General features: G+C 39.8%; 1 protein-coding gene across 2 annotated transcripts in view; it reads right to left on the bottom strand.

The window, feature by feature from the left end:
• pdzrn3a (PDZ domain containing RING finger 3a) overlaps nt 1–17,426 on the bottom strand; it is a 58,926-nt gene extending 41,500 nt beyond the window's left edge. The window contains exons 1-3 of one of the 2 annotated variants that reach the window (XM_077214096.1): nt 16,559–17,426; nt 13,621–13,707; nt 6,582–6,689 (exon numbers count right to left, since the gene is read on the bottom strand). In XM_077214096.1, coding sequence (XP_077070211.1) covers nt 6,582–6,689; nt 13,621–13,707; nt 16,559–17,272 — 909 coding nt within the window. In that variant the 5' untranslated portion in view covers nt 17,273–17,426. The remainder of the gene's footprint in view (nt 1–6,581; nt 6,690–13,620; nt 13,708–16,558) is intronic. The other variant, XM_077214097.1, reaches the window with a different exon arrangement.
• Nucleotides 17,427–18,148: the final 722 nt, after the last annotated feature.

The following is an 18,148-nucleotide window of genomic DNA, read 5'->3' as shown; positions in this document are numbered from 1 at the left end:
AATGAGGGAGTATGTTTTTATCTTTCCACTGTTCGATCGCGCCCGCGCCTCTCTCTCTCTCTCTCTCTCTCTCTCTCTCTCTCTCTCTCTCTCTCTCTCTCTCTCTCTCTCACACACACACACACACACACAGTTCATTCGCACTCGCGCCTCTCTCTGGCAATGTTTTCTTTAGCCCGCTGCATTTTGTAGGATTATATTCTGTTTTTCACGCTATTTTATTAATTTTTTCATGCCAGAACACTAGGCTGGTATGCCAGCCCATGTAAACGGGCCAAACATACCTATAATTCTTTGCGTTCTGATGACGTTGCCGCCCAGTTGGTCACATGTCTTAGCGATCTCTATACATCAGAGATGGAGGACTCGAGTCACACGACTTGACCCGAGTCTGACTCGAGTCGCAAATTTAAGGACTTGAGAGTTGCTTGACTAAATTAAGAAAATGACTTGACTTGACTTGACTTTGACTTGAGATCCAATGACTCGACTTGAATGACTAAAACGACTTGTATGACTCGAAAATGACTTCATATACATTTTTATCTAAATCATCGCAACATATATTGATGAACAAAATGAAAGCAACGGGACCATTGACGCCAGTCATCAGATTCTGCGCGATCGCGTGACGCACAGAGCACAGAAAAAGCATACAGCGCGGTGAGCGCGCTAAATACAAAAACATCTCCAGAATCGTTTCTTTTTGGATATAAACACTAGAAATTGACCATATTCATACAAGAAGATTTAACTGGCAAGGGATATCGGACACGACCATCACAACCTCGAACTTCATTCACCACGTCTAAAAGTAAGCTATGGCTTGTTTAACCAGTTTGTTATAGTTAATTTGACTAACATTAAATCTAGAAAGAATAGTGGTTAAAACAGCATGCCTCTTTATACAATATTATGTTTTCAAATATAGCTTAAGGCTGTCAATAAATTCAAATGATAATTAATGGTTAATTAATTATACGAATATTATTAATATTACGATATATTTGTATAAGAAAGGTAATCAAGGTAATAAAACATAAATAAGGTTGAGGCCAATATAAACTTTTTTTCTGATTGGTATTGTAACTTGACTTGGACTTGACTTGACCCTTAGCAGGACTCGACTTGACTTGCTTGAAGTGAACCATTGACTTGACTTGACTTGACTTGGTTGCGTGTACATGCGACTAAGACTTGCTTGAGACCTGATGGTATGGGACTTGAGACTTACTTGTGACTTGAACATGTGTGACTTTCTCCCACCTCTGGTATACATATTATAAATTGGTCAGTGACATTGTAATGTTTTCTGAAATTTGGTCAGTGGGGGGAGTACTCTGTCAACTTGGAGAAAATGAAATGTTGTTTTTAAAAGTGTAGACATTTTTTGTAAGATTATTGTATTGAGGTAAAAGGACAAATGGTCTAATAAAGATATTGTTAAGCCTCTCTCTCTCTCTCTCTCTCTCTCTATCGCTCTCTCTCTCTCTCTCTCTCTCTCTATTGCTCTCTCTCTCTCTCTCTCTCTCTCTCTCTGCTCGTTTGCGCCCTGTCAAGCGCAGCAGTCATTCTATTACATCACTCACCGATCAAAAAAGGATTTGGCCGGACACAAATTTTCCTTGGCGACCGCCAAAAAGCGGACGATCTGACGGGTTTTAGAAGATTAAATACAACCCTAAACTAAAAAACAGACCAGGTGTTGTGCCGAATTTTGACCCCCGCCAAATTATTACCCCCCTAGCATTGGTAGGTTTAAGATTAGTTGTGGGGGAGGGATTAGGATTAGGGGTGGGGTTAGCATTAGGCAATCAGGTAATGACTTCAACAAGGGGGGTAATAATTTGGCAGGGAGTCGAAATTCGGCACAACACCGGCCTCTATTTGAGATCGGCCTTTATTTACCAAACCTGTCGCCACACCAGGCGTATATTTGGGACTCGGCTATTATTTGAAGTTTTAAGGTATTTGAGTCTAATACATCTTTTGCTACAGCTATGTGGAGCTGTACATGTCCACACATTCCTCCATTTAAAGCTGCAGTAGGGAGTTTTGAGAAAATGTTGACTTAGCCTGAAAATTTGAACAAGCATAACTTACAGGTCCAACCCCCTTGCTCTCTGCTACGCTACAGCCCTCCCTCCACAGCTCCTCCCCCACTGCGGAGCCTGCCGTGAACGCGCAGGCTAGTAAGCAGGACCAGCGATGACGGCGGATTATAAACAGTTATGGAACATTCACTAAAAGGGACGAAACATCAACAATATGCTTTACATTGACTATGGCCTGCCCATACTTTGACTACAAACTTGGTCCTCAAATCATTATGTATTTTGCAATACATGTAACTTTATAACGTTGCACTCTTTCTACAAGTTATAAATAGCTAGTAAGATAACGTTAAAGGATTAGTTCACTTTTAAAAAAACTATTGCTGATAATTTACTCACCCCCATGTCATCCAAGATGTCCATGACTTTCTTTCTTCAGTCGAAAAGAAATTCAGGTTTTTGATGAAAACATTCCAGGCTTTTTCTCCATATAATGGACTTCAATAGGACACAAACGTTTCATGGACCAAATTACAGTTTCAGTGCAGCTTCAAAGGGCTTTAAACGACACCAGGCGATGAATAAGGGTCTTATCTAGCGAAACGATCGGTCATTTCAAAAATAAATAAAAAACTTTAAGTTGTATAAGCACAAATACTCGCCTTGCTGTGTTCTGTGATGCACAATCGTGATCCTGTTCGAACTCGTTCATCAAAATGAACAAATCTTTTTTCGAGTCATTTGTTCGTGGAATGAACGAAATGACTCCGAAAAAGACTCGTTCAAAATGAACAAATCTTTTTTCGAGTCATTTCGTTCGTTGAATGAACGAAATGACTCGAAAAAAGATTCGTTCATTTGGATGAACGAGTTCGAACAGTAGAGTCACAAACGACGGTACGCGCTCGCGCTGTGCAAGAGAGGGGTGATCAGCGCGTACACGAGCGTGATTGACACTGCTAAGACATTCCTCCTGACTCTGATTGGTTGTTTCTGACCCGGAGCGGTGTATTTCTGCAAATGGCAGTAGGACCACAGGGAGGAGCCAGAGGAGCTTGATTTTTTCACAGATTATCTGTCTCATATTCTACTGTCAGGACATAATGACAGTTAACAAATATTTGTTTACAAAAGTTACCTGCTGGAGCTTTAAACTCAATAGTTTAGCACACACTTAACTATAATTACAGCACATTTATTGCATTTGAATATGAAGAACATTTCACAATCATCATGACTTCATTAGAAACGGTTTAACTATGGTATGTCCATATTTTGAATTGTTCTGCCATAAAACATCAGCTGCAGCCACATACAGATACAGTATTCTGTCATTAGTATCTTAGATCACAACCATCAGATGATACTCAATATCATCAACAAGCATTCTGACGAAAATGTTAATTCACAAATTTTAATTTAAAAATATACACTACCACTCATACAAAATAGCTGCAGCTGTACTACGTACCATACCGTCTATACAACCACACAGGTTTCATTCTTAAGGCCAAACACAGTTTGCATTACCTTCATTCACTGAGCTTCCGTTCGGCACAATGACCATTGTCAGAGCCCTGTTTCCTCATTCCTCTAATCTTTCCATGATCCTTTCTGATGTTTTTCCCTGTGCCTTTAATCTAATTCACCACGTGTTGCGATTATTCTAAGCAGCATTTGGAGATCAGAAGTCGAGAAAGGCAGTGTCAGGGTTTAACTCGCATAATCACGGCACACCGTGATCAAAGAATTCGCTCTCAACACTGTTTCTCAAATGAGATAGACCTTAAAATAAAGCGCCCAGGTCATAAACGAACATTAGACAATCGCATAAAAAGGACAGTCTCCTTTTGGAACCACGTGCTTTCTCTGATGGATCATGAGTTTTCTGACTATATACAGGCACATGAGTGATTTTCTTGAGAATCTCTTTCACATTTTTAGGTCTGTCAAGTTCAAAGACAAGCCTGAGAGTGACTATTTTCTTCAGAGAAAAAGATCAAAAATCAAGTTCTAGAAATAATTTCCGTCCAAACCCCGTCTGATCCAGATCTCCTCCTTCTAACCTAGATTTCCTGTAGGATGCAACAGACCCCCTAACGTGAGATGCGAGTTCAAAGCACCTTTTATAAACACTGAAGGCTAAAATATCATTGCTGTCCTGCTGACGCTGACCTCCCAAGCTGGTGGTCTTAACCTCTGAATTGGCTCACCGCAATAGTTTTGACCACTCACCGGTGTGCTTAATGAAAGTATCATTGGATGAATGCTTTCGTAACCCCAAAACGGGGTATAACGTGCTTGCCGCTGTCCTGCCCGTGAATATTAACTCAGGAGAAAAACATTCCAATAGTTTGTTTGTCCAGATTTAAAGGACGTCACAAACATGTTTACAGTGTGTGAATCACCTGGGCATGTCTTGCAAGAAAGCCTTAAGTTGATCCGTCCACAAACACATCTAACTGTCATTGCAGCATGCAGATTTTTCTGCTATACCACACATCTAAAAACAAAGAACCAAATAGAAAACAAACAAACAAACAATTGCATCTGGGCTCAACAACAAAAAAGCCATATTAGGCCAACACTACATTTTTGGAATACACATGCATTTTTTTACCTTGAAAACATAAACGTTTGGTTTTCTGTAACATTTTCTGTGACAGTTCAAGGATTCTGCTTCTGAGATTTTTTCCGGAAGAATGAGTTAACAATTACAAAACGAAACAGTAATGTTTTGCTGTAACATGCATGCTATTTTTTGGTTTAGTTTCATTGTGTTTTGGTTGTTTTCCCTGTTCTGGATCGCATTAGTTAGTTTCCTTGGTTGTTAATTAGTTCTACACACATGTTTCAGTCCAGTTGATTACTCTTCCATTTATTTAAGCCGTTAGGCCTGGGATACACTAGACAATTCTCAAATCTTAATCGATTTAAAAACTGTGGGAGACCACAGACATAAGGACAGTTTCAACAGATTTTTACCATTCTGCGAGACCACAGACCACCTGTCAGCTGGTTCTCCTGGTATGAGTTTTGTTTTATGGTAAGAAAAACAAAGGAGAAAAAATAATATGGGCGATCTTCTTTCTAAATACTCATTGGCTATCGCAGGTATCACGTCAGAGGCAGCCCGATCAGGAGTCTGAAATAACAAACATGCTTGATATTTACGATTTGGGATTGTGCGGGATCCGACGCGATCGGGAGCAGTAAAATAATTGTAATAACACCGCACAATTGAGGATTTTTTTGGGCAAAAAGTTGGTAGCGAGAAGCCTAGAATCATTGGGGGTTGCAAATCGGGCTTAAAATCTTCAAGTGTGTGCCATAATTTTCAGTTAAAAGGGTTTGTGAATGTTAGAACACACAATTTTTTGTATGTTAGGGAAAGTGACAATGTTGGCAGGGAAAGCAGAAATCTCAAGCTGATTTTTTCTTCTTCTTTTTTTTTTCTTTTGGTCGAGCTCAGCTAATATAGCCATGCATACACAGTGTCGATTGAGGTAGTCTAATATTCATTATGTTCATGACCATCAAGAAAAAGCACCATAAAAGTAGTCCATTTGACTTTGTGAGCTATATTCCAAGCATTCAATGCACCGTACAATAGCTTTGTATTATTTATGGAAAATCCAATCTTGTGACTTCAGAAGACCTGCAATACAGCATAGAAGTCATATTAATTGTTTATTATTATAATTTCCTTTTTTGTATGAATCAGAACCAACTGTACATTCTCAGTTTATAAAGGGGAGCCCTGAGACCACCACAAAAGCTCCACGGCTGACATCCTCTTTGAAAAGAGCAGTTGTATAATGCATTCTTTGGGGAACAACTCTGGTGTGATGCACAGATTTCAAAAAGCTCTACTGCCATTGTTATGTTCATCACGTCAGACAGACAGCAAAGAGCCCACATGAGACAAAGTGAGTCAAGAACAAAATCATCATGCTCTCCTCTGCTTGTATAAGAGGCCACTACAATAAAAACATGGGTTTTTTCTTAGACATTCAATGACAAAATGAGGTTTTGTTTGCTCTTTGGTTGATATTTACAAGGTACTAAATCTTGATGTTGTGTTGCCATTGTTATGTGCCCTTATAGACAACGTTCTCTTTTGTTAGATGAAACATTTTGTACCTGTTAGAGATGTGAATAACTGAAACAGTACTGTTGGATGAACAGACTAACACCCGTTTTAAAGGAATCTGCCCATTGTGAAATCAACCTACAATGGCGCCAACATTGTTAGTCTGACTAGATCTGACAAATCTAACAGACAGACTGTGAAAACATTGGCACCCGTTGAGGAGCTCAGACTAGCGGTATGATCTCTATCTACTTTGGCTTTCATCTGCCTAGTGGTTGTCTTGGTGACCCTTTTGAGTTTGATTGCATCCAGCATGTTGGCCTTCATCCTGTCTAAGAAAAATCTTCACAAACTGTGCAAATGACCTGCGCTATCTGCAATTTGAAAATACATTTTGCACCCATAAAATCAACTCATCCACATCACTGACAAACCTCAATGATCCTGTCATGAACATGCAGTCCGGCCTTCTCAGCTGCTCCGTTTTCCACAATCTTAGATATATAGATCCCATCACTGAAATCTTCATGCTCCTCTGGTTCCTTAGATAGAAGCAAATGTTGAAAATTAGACAAGCTAAAGGGGTATTCACCGCTGGCACTTAGCTCTCTATACAGTAGAAAGGCCAAAACATTTTTGAAATCTGTGTTACCTGACTAGAGAAAACAGAGAAAAAAGACTGTTGTCTTCCCTTTTGCCAAATAGGTAGGAAAACTTTAACAACCATAATGCACTGGGAATGTTGCTGTCCAAAGCCACTCCCACCAGTCTGCTCCTATTGTATATGCCTGACCAGAGTAAAATACCCTTTAGTAGGAAATACTTCTTAACAAACTTTTAGTCATAGTGGTGTCGACTTGTATTGTTCACGGGTGCAAGAATTCAAAGTGTGAAAGTTTAGTGGGAGTTATTTTTGGTTTCAGTGAAGGATCCAGCATGTTGTAAGAATCATGAATACGGAGAGAACGGCGCAACGGAAAATCTGAAAAACCTCTGTGTTTGTATTCAACATTTGTATTCAAACTGGATGACCACATACACAGTGATTTAGACCGAACAGAGGGGAAAAACAAAGAAACTACCATTTTGTCAGTTCCGTCACGTACAGGTAAGAAAGCTGTTGCAATAGTGTTCCATTTTTACCATAATCCTGTTTAAAGAGTAGACCTCAAACTATACAATTTTCAGCGATCCTACCCTTACAATAACTGTTCTGTTAATAACCCTCTGTTGATCCGGCAGTCCGTGGGCGGATATACAAAAATGTATTGAAGTATAATCTGTAGTTTTAACGAAAGCCTTGGAGCTGTCAAAAATCTTCCGGATGATGCAAATGCGTAAATTACTTTTACTGACAAATAAACATGAATTTCTCTGTCCAGGTAAGACGAAGGACAAGTAAACATTGTTCATTTACAAACTACCAACATTGTAACAATACAAGCGTGTTGAGTTACAATGAGGAAAGTTACACTTTAAAGGTGAAAATCAAGTTTTTAATGTTGATGTGGTGTTTTTAATATGCTTTAAGACAAACCATGTGCAAATTGGTATTTTCTGTACCAATTTTCTCTGCAGTGAAAAATAGACAGTCTCAAATACGTGGAAATCGCCAATGTTTATTTGCGGCAGTTCTTCAATGTGCTGGCAGGCTTTAGCGTGTCATTAACTATGACCACTCTTAGGTGGTTAAGTCTCAAGAAAAGCCAGGTTATCCCGGTATATTTTTCTGTGGATATGAAAAATCGGGTACATTTTGCAATATAGCGGGTGAATTATGTATATGATGTATATTACGATGTTATGATGAACTATATGCCTTTCTCCACTGACGTTTTAAGTTTGATCAAAGCGTTTCTAAGGATGCTGATTTTCAGAACGACTCTGTCTGAATCTGAGATGGTGAACGGGAACATGGTTTGTGTAACATTAGCAACACATTGTTAGCTGTTTGATAACAGTCAAGCCAAGGGCTAATCATATTAATTACTGTTATGTGTCAAACGTAGAGAGCAATACATAAAACGCATTACCATTCTGATACATCGACTGGTATACGACACTGTATAAGTGAGTGAAGGGAGGCGGGGCTCATTTGCATATTCATGGTTACTGAATGAGGCAAGGGTGTAGAGCAGGGGTCGGCAACCTATTTGTCATAAAGTGCCATTTTTAAGTTTCCGAGTTCATCACTGTGCCATAAGGTGTCAGGATAAGTTGTTTGCGCTGATGCGCAGTGGTCAGCGCGACCACTCTGACCAATGGTTTGTTAGAGCTGCACGCTTTCATTGACTTGTGCAGTTTAATACTCACACTTTAATAATATTAATAACTCCTAACTTAATAAAACAAGTTGTTACTACAAGGAATTATTACATCAATATGTAGATCTGTATATAGGTGGGAGGTAGGCTACTTTATTTGAATGAAATACATACACCCCTCTCGCGCTTGCTTGTGTGCCAGCGATTAACCCTCCGCGTGCCAGTGTTGGCACGCGTGCCTTAGGTTGCCGACCCCTGGTGTAGAGTTACATTCAAGCTAATTTAAGGCATGGAAAATATTTCACAGGAAAACAACTTTTAAATATGCCATTTTGGTGATCAAAGATGAGTTTTAAGGGACACAGTTATTAACTAAAGGATAGCTTAAATGTCAATTCAAGAAATCAATGTATTGTAGATATTCTTTCCTTACGACTGTCACCAACGGTTGCAGGAAACACGATGAAGATGAAGATCAGGTATAACGTCTTTAATAATCCACTCAGAAGGTAATACAAAACAAGATAAACAAACGCTATGTGTAAACGTGACCGGACAAAGTATGTGTGTTTGGTGTTGGTCTTTATAGAGGAATTGATGGCAGACAGGAGTGGTGATTGTGGAGTGTGCACAGGTGGTGACCAGAGAGGATTATGGTATGTCTAAACTATTAATGGTAAAAAAGAAACAACTGCCAATTACTTTTAGATCAATAGCTAATAATTAAAAAGCTATTAACTATTTTTTACATTTCTTGAAACTATATTCAATTGACATGAGTTGTAGTTCATTCATTTAAAGTGCCCCTATTATGGATTTTTGAAAATGACCTTTCATGTAGTGTGTAACATAGCTCTAAGTGAATGAAAACATCCTGCAAAGTTTTAAATCTGAAAGTGCACCGTATATTATTGTCTTTCAAAAGTAAGAGTCGACTCTGAGTCAATGAAATTAATAGTTTTTTTTAAACGAGTGTTCTGTCTTGTCTGCACCTGTTCTTGTTAATCCCTGATTAGTTAATCTTCCTATACCTGTGTCTAGTTAGTTTCCACATTTCACCCTGTGTATTTATACTCCCTGTTCTGTTCTATCCCTTGTCGGTTATTGTTTGTGTGAACGTGTATGTTACTTCCGAGTTTACTATTAAATACCTTGTTTTACTGCACATCCTTCGTCGTGAGCTTTCTACAGCCCAGAAACGTTACATAAAAACCAACCAAACAAAGATGAACTTGATGGACTCACTCACGCTGCAGCTTCTCCTCTACCCGGAGAGCAGGCCCTATATGGATTACCTGGCCTGGATGATCTGGAATGGCGACCTCTCCCTCACAGCCAGCAAGCCCGAGGCGCCCACTCTGGTTGTTCCTGAACCAGCCCTGGAGTCGATGCAGGCGGGTCAGTCCATCGCAGAGCCAGGAGCGGACTACAACCTAACAGACCAGTGGTCCGCGGATCCTATTCCCACCCAATTCCCCACCCTTACATCATCTTCTTCGCCGGTCCCGTCCGGAATTCATCCGTACTCATCCCTGCCTGTCATTCTTATCCCATCTCCATCGCTGGTCACGACCAGCCCCCTGGATCCGTCGGCACCACTGGTGTTGTGTAGCTCCTCGGCTCTGCCACCGCCTCTCACTCCGTGCGGCTCATCCTCCACGCGGCTCATCCTCCATGCCTCGAGCTACCCTATCACCAGTTCCTCTAGAGGCAGAGTCCCCGGCTGCACCTCGGGCCTCCAGGCCCACACCACCACCTCGTCCTGCCAGCCCGTCACCCTTACCTCAACCCACCACTCCTTCATTGCCTCTGCGGTCCGTCTGGCCAGAAGCTCCGCTGGGCTCGCTCGACACTCCAGGTCGGCCTTCAGCGGTCGACGCCCAGTGGCAGCCATGGACTTCCGGGATTTGGGGTGCACCCTCACCCTGCACCCCTTCGGCACCCCTGGACTCCTCCCTTCCTCTGACCTCGCCGTCGGCCTCCCTCACCACATCGTCACCCCTGTCATCCATCCCCACGTCACCGCCTCAGTCCCGCAGATAAGCGGCTCAGCTACCGTCTTCCAGGTCTACGGTGTCGCCATGGTCCGTCAGCCACTCAGCTCCACGGGATCCTCAGCTTCCCACAGTTTTGCCGCCGTTGATTGGCTCCCGAGTGTCATCCGGCCCGTCAACTCAGACTCCACCCTGGCTCCTCCCCCCTTCTGCGACACCATGGTGTCCATGGCCAAAGTCCCCAGGTTCCAGTCCGTCCCCAGTATTTACAATTAAATACCTTGTTTTTCTGCGTATGCTTCAACGTGCGCTTTCTACAGCCCAGAAACGTTACAGTTTCATTGTGACGTCAAGACGAAACATTAGCTTTTTGCCCGCCCACTTTTTGCGCAAGCAGACACCAGGAAAACTTGAACCTTAAATCTGTAGCTGACTCCTGTGGATACTGGATAGCATCATGTCGAGATGTGCTGTGCTCTACAATGTGAAGGTAAAGCCAGTTTTTTCCCACTGCCCAAGGACGAGCATGTGAAGAATCTGTGTCCTAAACTTTTGCTGTGTTCCCTTTATTTTACGGACGACTGCTTCTCAGATCTCGGAGTTCAATGCAGGATTTGCAAACCGCTTGCTCTTGTAAGATGGTGTTCAAAATCCTTAGTTTTGAGTTTTATATTGTGTAGGTCTCCTTGTAACTGGTTAACTCACATTATTAATACTTCTGCTAATCAGTTGTGGACCACTATTACCTATAACTGTGTCTATTAATGCAGATTGGCTGTTGTTCTCACTACTTTGAGGAAAGATTAAGCATGGAGCAAGATTTGTTTTACCAACGTTTATGTTACATCAGTCATTCACACTAGAGCTCGGCTAATGTATACATTGATACAGTTTCCACGTGTTCACCGCAATATATTAGAAAAATAAATAATTATTTTTCAGTAAATAAATGAGTACAAGCAAAATAATCGGTTTGTTGATGGACATGCACTTGTTAATGCTGATGGTGAGGAATTACAGTTGCAAAATCTCATAATGTCCCTCAAACTAAGTAGCGTATCACTAAGAAACGTCCTGCTCGAGTCGTCCTTGTGATGGAGATTCGGGTTGAATGAATAGTTCTTCCAATGTTTCATCATCGGACTCGCGCTCGCATTGAAATAAAATCGACGTCACTGTCCGTTACTGTGTTTAGTTTACGCTGTAGGAAGCCTCAGGACACGCAGAACTGATGTTGTTGTGGCAATGGCTGTTTTTGTTTTCGACACGCCCGCTGTACGCGGTAGACTAATCACAACAGGCTGAGCTGTCTGGCCAATCAGAGCAGAGTAGACCAATCACAACAGGCTGAGCTGTCTGGCCAATCAGAGCAGACCAATCACAACAGGCTGAGCTGTCTGGCAAATCAGAGCAGAGTAGCTCACGGAAAGGAGGGATTTAGAGAGATTGATTCATCTGATGAGTCGTTTGAGAATCATGAAAATGTGGTAATGTGCAAATGTATATTATGAGGAAATTAAACAGTTTTTTTTAACCTTTGATGCATGTAAAACTGTTGTAGGAAACTCCAAAACAACATTAGGAAACTTTAAAATAGCATAATAGGGGCACTTTAATATATCAATACTCAGTTTCTGTCATTAAAGAAGTTCGAAAACAAGCAGCTTTGCCATCATTACATAATTAGAAGAGAACTACTATTCAAATATTGGCCTTCGAAACAAAACAAAGCAAAAAAAAATTAGTTTAAGTGGTATGTCGATTTATTTTTTATTAATTCAACGAAATGTAACAGTTACACAACTGAAGACTATAATTAGTCAAACAAAATGTTCAAGGTCTTTTCTGTTTTTATCTTGTACACCCCTTCATTTTGTTTGGCTCCGTAAATTAGCACATTCTGGGAATTAAATTAAAATGTAGAAGGCATTCAATTAAATTCTGAATGGAGCATGAGCCTGACTCAAGGGCACGGTCTCTATGCATAAATATATGTACAGCAAGGATAAACTTGCATGAAAAACAGGTTAACTGTGGCTGTCCATTAGGAGTGAACAGGTGGTAAACAGCCTGGGGTGAATCTCCACTAGATTAGAGAAGAGAATGTGATGTGAGTGAAAGCCAAACCCACAGCTTGCTCTCTCCTCTCCACTTGGACACAATCTATGTGAGAATTGAATGGCTCCCACGCTCGCATTTCACACAGTGTACTCGAGAGAAATGTGTGGAGCTCAAATAGTGCAATCTGCAATTATATTTTTTACATGTGGCTTAGTTGCTGGTTTTGTTTTTCTTTCTTACAATGGAGGGGTTGGTTGAGTTAAAAGACTAACTTTACACTTTACATATTTTTCATAGCATTATCATTCTTTTTCTGTCATCTATATATATATATATATATATATATATATATATATATATATAGACAGATATATATAGCCACTATATAATATACTATTAGAGGATAAATTCTTAAATTTTACCCGTAGAGGACGTTTCACACCGCAAGCGTATTTTTTTCGGCGTGCATGTTAATCAATGAGTGCATTCACACCGGGACCAGCGCGTGAGCGTCAAGCAGGAGCGTTGCGTGAGCAGCAATGAAGCGGGGGTTTTGGCGCCGAGTCTATTTTTGCTGCACTGTTAACGCTCAAAAGTGAAAGCGCGCTTTTGATGGACAAACTAAATATGATTTCACACAAAAAGTTCCCAAACTGCACAGGATAAACATATCTAGTGAGTTTTAACAAGAACTGGAGTAGGCACACAAAAGAAAATGAAGACTCACAAATATTTATAGAAGATTTACCTTAAAGTTTTTCAAATGTTATTTTATAAAAATATATTTTTTCCCCTTAAAATCTCTCTTTTTTTCTCTCCTCCAAGTATCGAGGTTTGTATCGAATCGTGAGTCAAAAATCGTGATACGAACCGAATCGTGGGTTTGGTGTATCGTTGCAGCCCTAATATATATGTATATTAAATGTATATATACGTATAATATACATTATATGAATATATAAATACGTAATGTACATTTCAGATTTTTTTTTTTTAGCTCGACAGCTTCTTTTGCCCATTAATTTCCATTGTATGGAAATAAGCAACTTGAACATAATGCTAAATATCTGCTTTTATGTTTCACGGACGGAATAAAGAAAATGATGATTAAAAACCATATTATACAAGGTTCTTTACAAAGTAAGCTTACACACCTCACACAATCTTCCTCCGATGATACTGAATCCAAGAGATCCTGATGTTCTGTGTAGGGTGACTTTAAGGCTCCTTGTATCTTCTCCCTGGGATAGGACAGAAAGAGAGAATCAGAAAAGAAGACATATTTCAGACGCTGCAACAGACTGCTATACAGCAGGTTTCAACACAGCTTCACTGACCACACTAACCATCTCTCCCCTAAGAAGTGGGGCTCTCTCCATTAGTTACCCAATGAAACGGCAAAGCCACATGAGATTCAGGGTATTTTCATATATCAAGCAGTGAAGACAGATCGCACCCTCAGAGACACCTGGCAAAATCACAGTAAAGGTACTATATGTCTAAAAATAATTTATGAACATGTGGCCAGGTGTATATCACAGTCACAACACAGTGAAGTATGCAGAAGAATTAAACCAGACTTATTTCCTTTCATATCAGGTTGAAAATGCAAATATCTGGTAGTTTTATGGATGGGAAATTTGTTTTAGCAGCAGGTGTGGAAAAAGGTTTATTTTGTACCCAAGGATTGGGTATTGTTCAACTTTTTTAAAAATGTAATTCCATATTTAATTGCAGTGATATTTCTTAAGTAGAAATAAATCCATATTTACTGTTTTATGACGGACATCAAAATGTCTCAGCAGCTGGGTTGGATCAGCTGTCATGAAGCAGAAGTGCACAAGTGAAAATCAAGGCAAGGACTTTGACTTTTTCAAGAATGACAGACTTAAGATAGCCTTAAAATATCTGAACTTAAGTGAGTTGTCTTTCAAAGAGTCCTAGCAGTGACATCCCCTGCTGAAACAGCAGCTGCAGGCGGAAATCTGTCACAATGAGTGAGAGAAACATCATGAGCTCTTGATTAGAGTCTGACTCAACCACAGCGAGCCGAGAGAACAAGAACGGACTCTTTTTGTTAACGTATTATGTCCCTGAAGTCCACAAGACATGCCTCATGTCAATTCAATTAGACTTATGTCTTAAGTTTGTTGGTTTCACAGACTATCCACTCAGAATGCCACTCAGATTGCTTGCATTAGATGAGAGACACCATAATTATGCATCTGAATACAGAATGAAGACGTTCGAGTTTTGTTTCTTTTGTTCAGATCTAGATCATTCAAGTGTGAATGCTTTAAACTGACATGAAAACGAACTGGCAATGCTGTCTTGATGGCAGTGAAGTGTTTTAAGTGAAGGGAGAGTAATGAGAAATGTAAAATCAGAGGCTTCCAGAAGTTGTTTTGTAGTAGAATCTTCAGTAGAATCCTACTGTATACATTGTAAATATGTTTTGTATCTTTACAGGAAAAACAAATGTAGAAATGCAGAAAAAACAGATGTCCCTATGTGACACATCACGTGATTATATTTTATATAAATTATTTAGCTTAATCTCATTTATTCTATCAATAATGCACATTAGAGTGTTTTGTGTTGCATTTTCTGTTATGTTTATTGCATTATTTTAGTGTTGTGTGTTATTCTAATGCTCTTTAGTCTTTGTGTGACCCTGTAAACGTCTATATATGCGTATTGGTCATGGTTTATGGACAGAAGATGAACTGATTCATCATGTGGCTTTCTATTGTACCATCGATTTAATTATGTTGGTTATTTTAAGGTAAAAAGCAGATTTTTGTATGCTAATGCTAACTTCAGAAAAATATTTGGTTATACAGGCCCCAATATGTCATCCCATAAAATCTGAAACAAATTCATATTTCTGTTGTAGCTCTTGAGGCAAGTGTTAATATTATACAATATATTAAAGGAATAGTTCACCCGAAAATAAAAATGATCCGATAATTTACTCACCCTCAAGCCATCCTAGGTGTATATGACTTTCTTCTTTCAGCCAAACACAATCAGAGTTATATAAAAAAATATCCTGGCTCTTTCAAGCTTTATAATGGGAGTGAATGGTAATTTGGATTTTGAAGGCCAAAAAAGTCCATCCATCAATCATAAAAGTAATTCACAAATGCCTCAATAACTGCCTTCTGAAGCGAAGCAATGGGTTTTTGTATATATATATACAAAATATATATATATAATAGAATAGGCGGCTCTTGCAAAAACCATGTAACTACCTAACATCCTGTGAACGTGCGCACAGCTGTTGTAACTGGTGATTGTAGTTTATAAAGTTGTAAATATAATTATTTATTTTTTGCAAAAGCCCATCACTTCACTTCAAAATGCCTGTATGGTTTATTTAATGATGGATGGATACACTTTATCGAGATTCAAAAACTCTATTCAATGCCATTACAAAGCTGGGAAGAGCCAGGATACTATTTAATAACTCCGATTGGGTTTGGCTGAAAGACGAAAGTCATATACACATGGCTCGAGGTTGAGTAAATTATGGGATAATTTTCATTTTGGGGTGAACTAACCCTTTAACTGCAATTTCCCTCCGCCATTCAGATAGTTTGGAAATACTTGTAGGCCTGTGTTTACATTTGTTTTCAGAAATGATATGAAAGCCATTAACTATAATAGCCTACATGTTGTAAATCCAAAGATGGCTTTTTGCTTTGGATACAATTCCATATTTCAAAAGAAATACTCTTTTCTTTGCTTTCCTCAAAACATTAATAGGCCTTGTCATCATTATTCGTTATTAATCTGCACTTTTGAGGGATCCCATGGTCTCGCTGTCAAAATATTCACATCGCATTATGACGATATCTTTGTTTCCACCCATTTAATTTTGTTTCATATAGGACTTGTTTTAAGGGGTTTAAGAGTTTCTTGATCCGTAATTAAATTCAAAGCGAAAAGGTAATAAACTTCACAGCAGGTTTCCACTTTGATTTGACTTACAAATTTAAACGTAATCTTCAAGATTTAGACGTCTGTTTTTTGTATTTTTTACAGTGTTGTTCACAACATTCACAGCATATCACGATATAGGCTACAGACCTTATCAAGAGGCAACAGGCATCTGTTTGACAGCGAGTCAATCCTGCTCTTGTACTCGGTGATTTTCTTCTGGAATGTGAGCGCTGTGATGCGCAGCTCGCAGTGGAGCGCGGAGAGTTTGGACAGGAGAGACCTCTCTCTCTTACTGAAGCTCAGGTACTGACACTTCAGCTCTTCCTCCAGACTCTGCGCTTTGGTTTGGAGGAGACAGTTGTGTGTCTTAAGTGCTTGAAGACAGCTGTGGTCCTCCGACCTCTCCGTGAGGCTCAGCGCGAGTCCACATCCACCCTTACAGACCTCCACCGCCCTGTGCTCGCATCTCTCCCGCATGTGTGAAGCCACATCCTTCAGGATTAGCACCGCGTCGCATCCTTCATTCCTGCATCTGACCGGAGAGAAGTCGCACATCTCCGCGTGCTCTGAAAGATCACGGAGCTTCATCACCCGGTTGCAGCCTCGTTCACGGTGGTCGCATTTGGCGTCCAGCTTGTGAATGAGGTTTTTTAGGGGCAGGACGTGGTTCAGCTCTTTGGTGGTGATCTTTTGGCACAGGAGAGGGCAGCTGCTGGTTTTGGAGAGCCACTGTAGTGCGCACGCGGCGCAGAAGACATGTCCACACGGAGTGCTGAGAGGATCCTCTAAAACTTTCCCACACAGTTTACAGATTAAGTCCGGGTCCACGGGACCCTCAAAACGGTCTAAATCAAAGCCCATAATCTTGATGTGACGTACGAGAACGACTCCGAAAGAAGGAAAGAGCAGTCTTCCCAGTTCCCACGCTGATGAAATGAGAGAATAAACTACGAGTTTCACTCAGGACTAGAGGCGCGAGCTACCGTAAACACTCAACAAGCAGAGCAGTGTGCGCGTGTGCGCGTGCATGAGTGCTCGATTAAATACAGTGTTGTGTAGCAGATGAGATCAGTGATGCTGATTCATATTTTTGTGATAACTATGATACATTAACCTGAAATAGAAATCTTTTGAAATGTTATGGCTATACTGTCACTTTTGATCAATTCAATGTCTCCTTGCTGAATAAAAGTTGTATTTTCTTAAAACAAAATGTCTCAATAAGTCTTTTATGCTCACCAAGTCTGCATTTATCTTACCACAATGGTCTAATTTGATCTTTTTACTATAACTTTTACTCCACAAATCTAAAAACATTAATGTGTCCACAAATCCCTCTTTAAAAAAAAGACACAAAAAACATCACTAATTTCCAGATACACAAAATTAGATAAATTAACCTCAAAATGGTTTCGGCTTACTAAATGTTCACAAATGTTAATATTCAGATGAAATGACAAAATTAAAAATAGCGTAGTGCTGAAACGAGAGTTTGTGTCATATATTGCCAGGGGAAAAAAATAAGGTCATCACTCTAACATTGTGAAATATTATTACAATTATACTGTTTAACTGTTGTCTTCAGTGTCGCATGATCCTTCAGAAACCATTCTAATATGTGGATTTTGTGCTCATTTCTTTTTGTTATCTATGGTGAAAACATTTATGCTGCTTAATATCTTTATGGAAACTTATTTTGCTGAAGAAGAAACCACAAAAGAACAGCATTTATTTCAA

Source organism: Siphateles boraxobius, unplaced genomic scaffold (genome assembly GCF_051911475.1).
Source record: "Siphateles boraxobius isolate OS27281-9 unplaced genomic scaffold, OSU_SipBor_1 68, whole genome shotgun sequence".
Lineage (NCBI taxonomy): Eukaryota > Metazoa > Chordata > Actinopteri > Cypriniformes > Leuciscidae > Siphateles > Siphateles boraxobius.
This window is presented reverse-complemented; position numbering and strand designations above follow the sequence as displayed.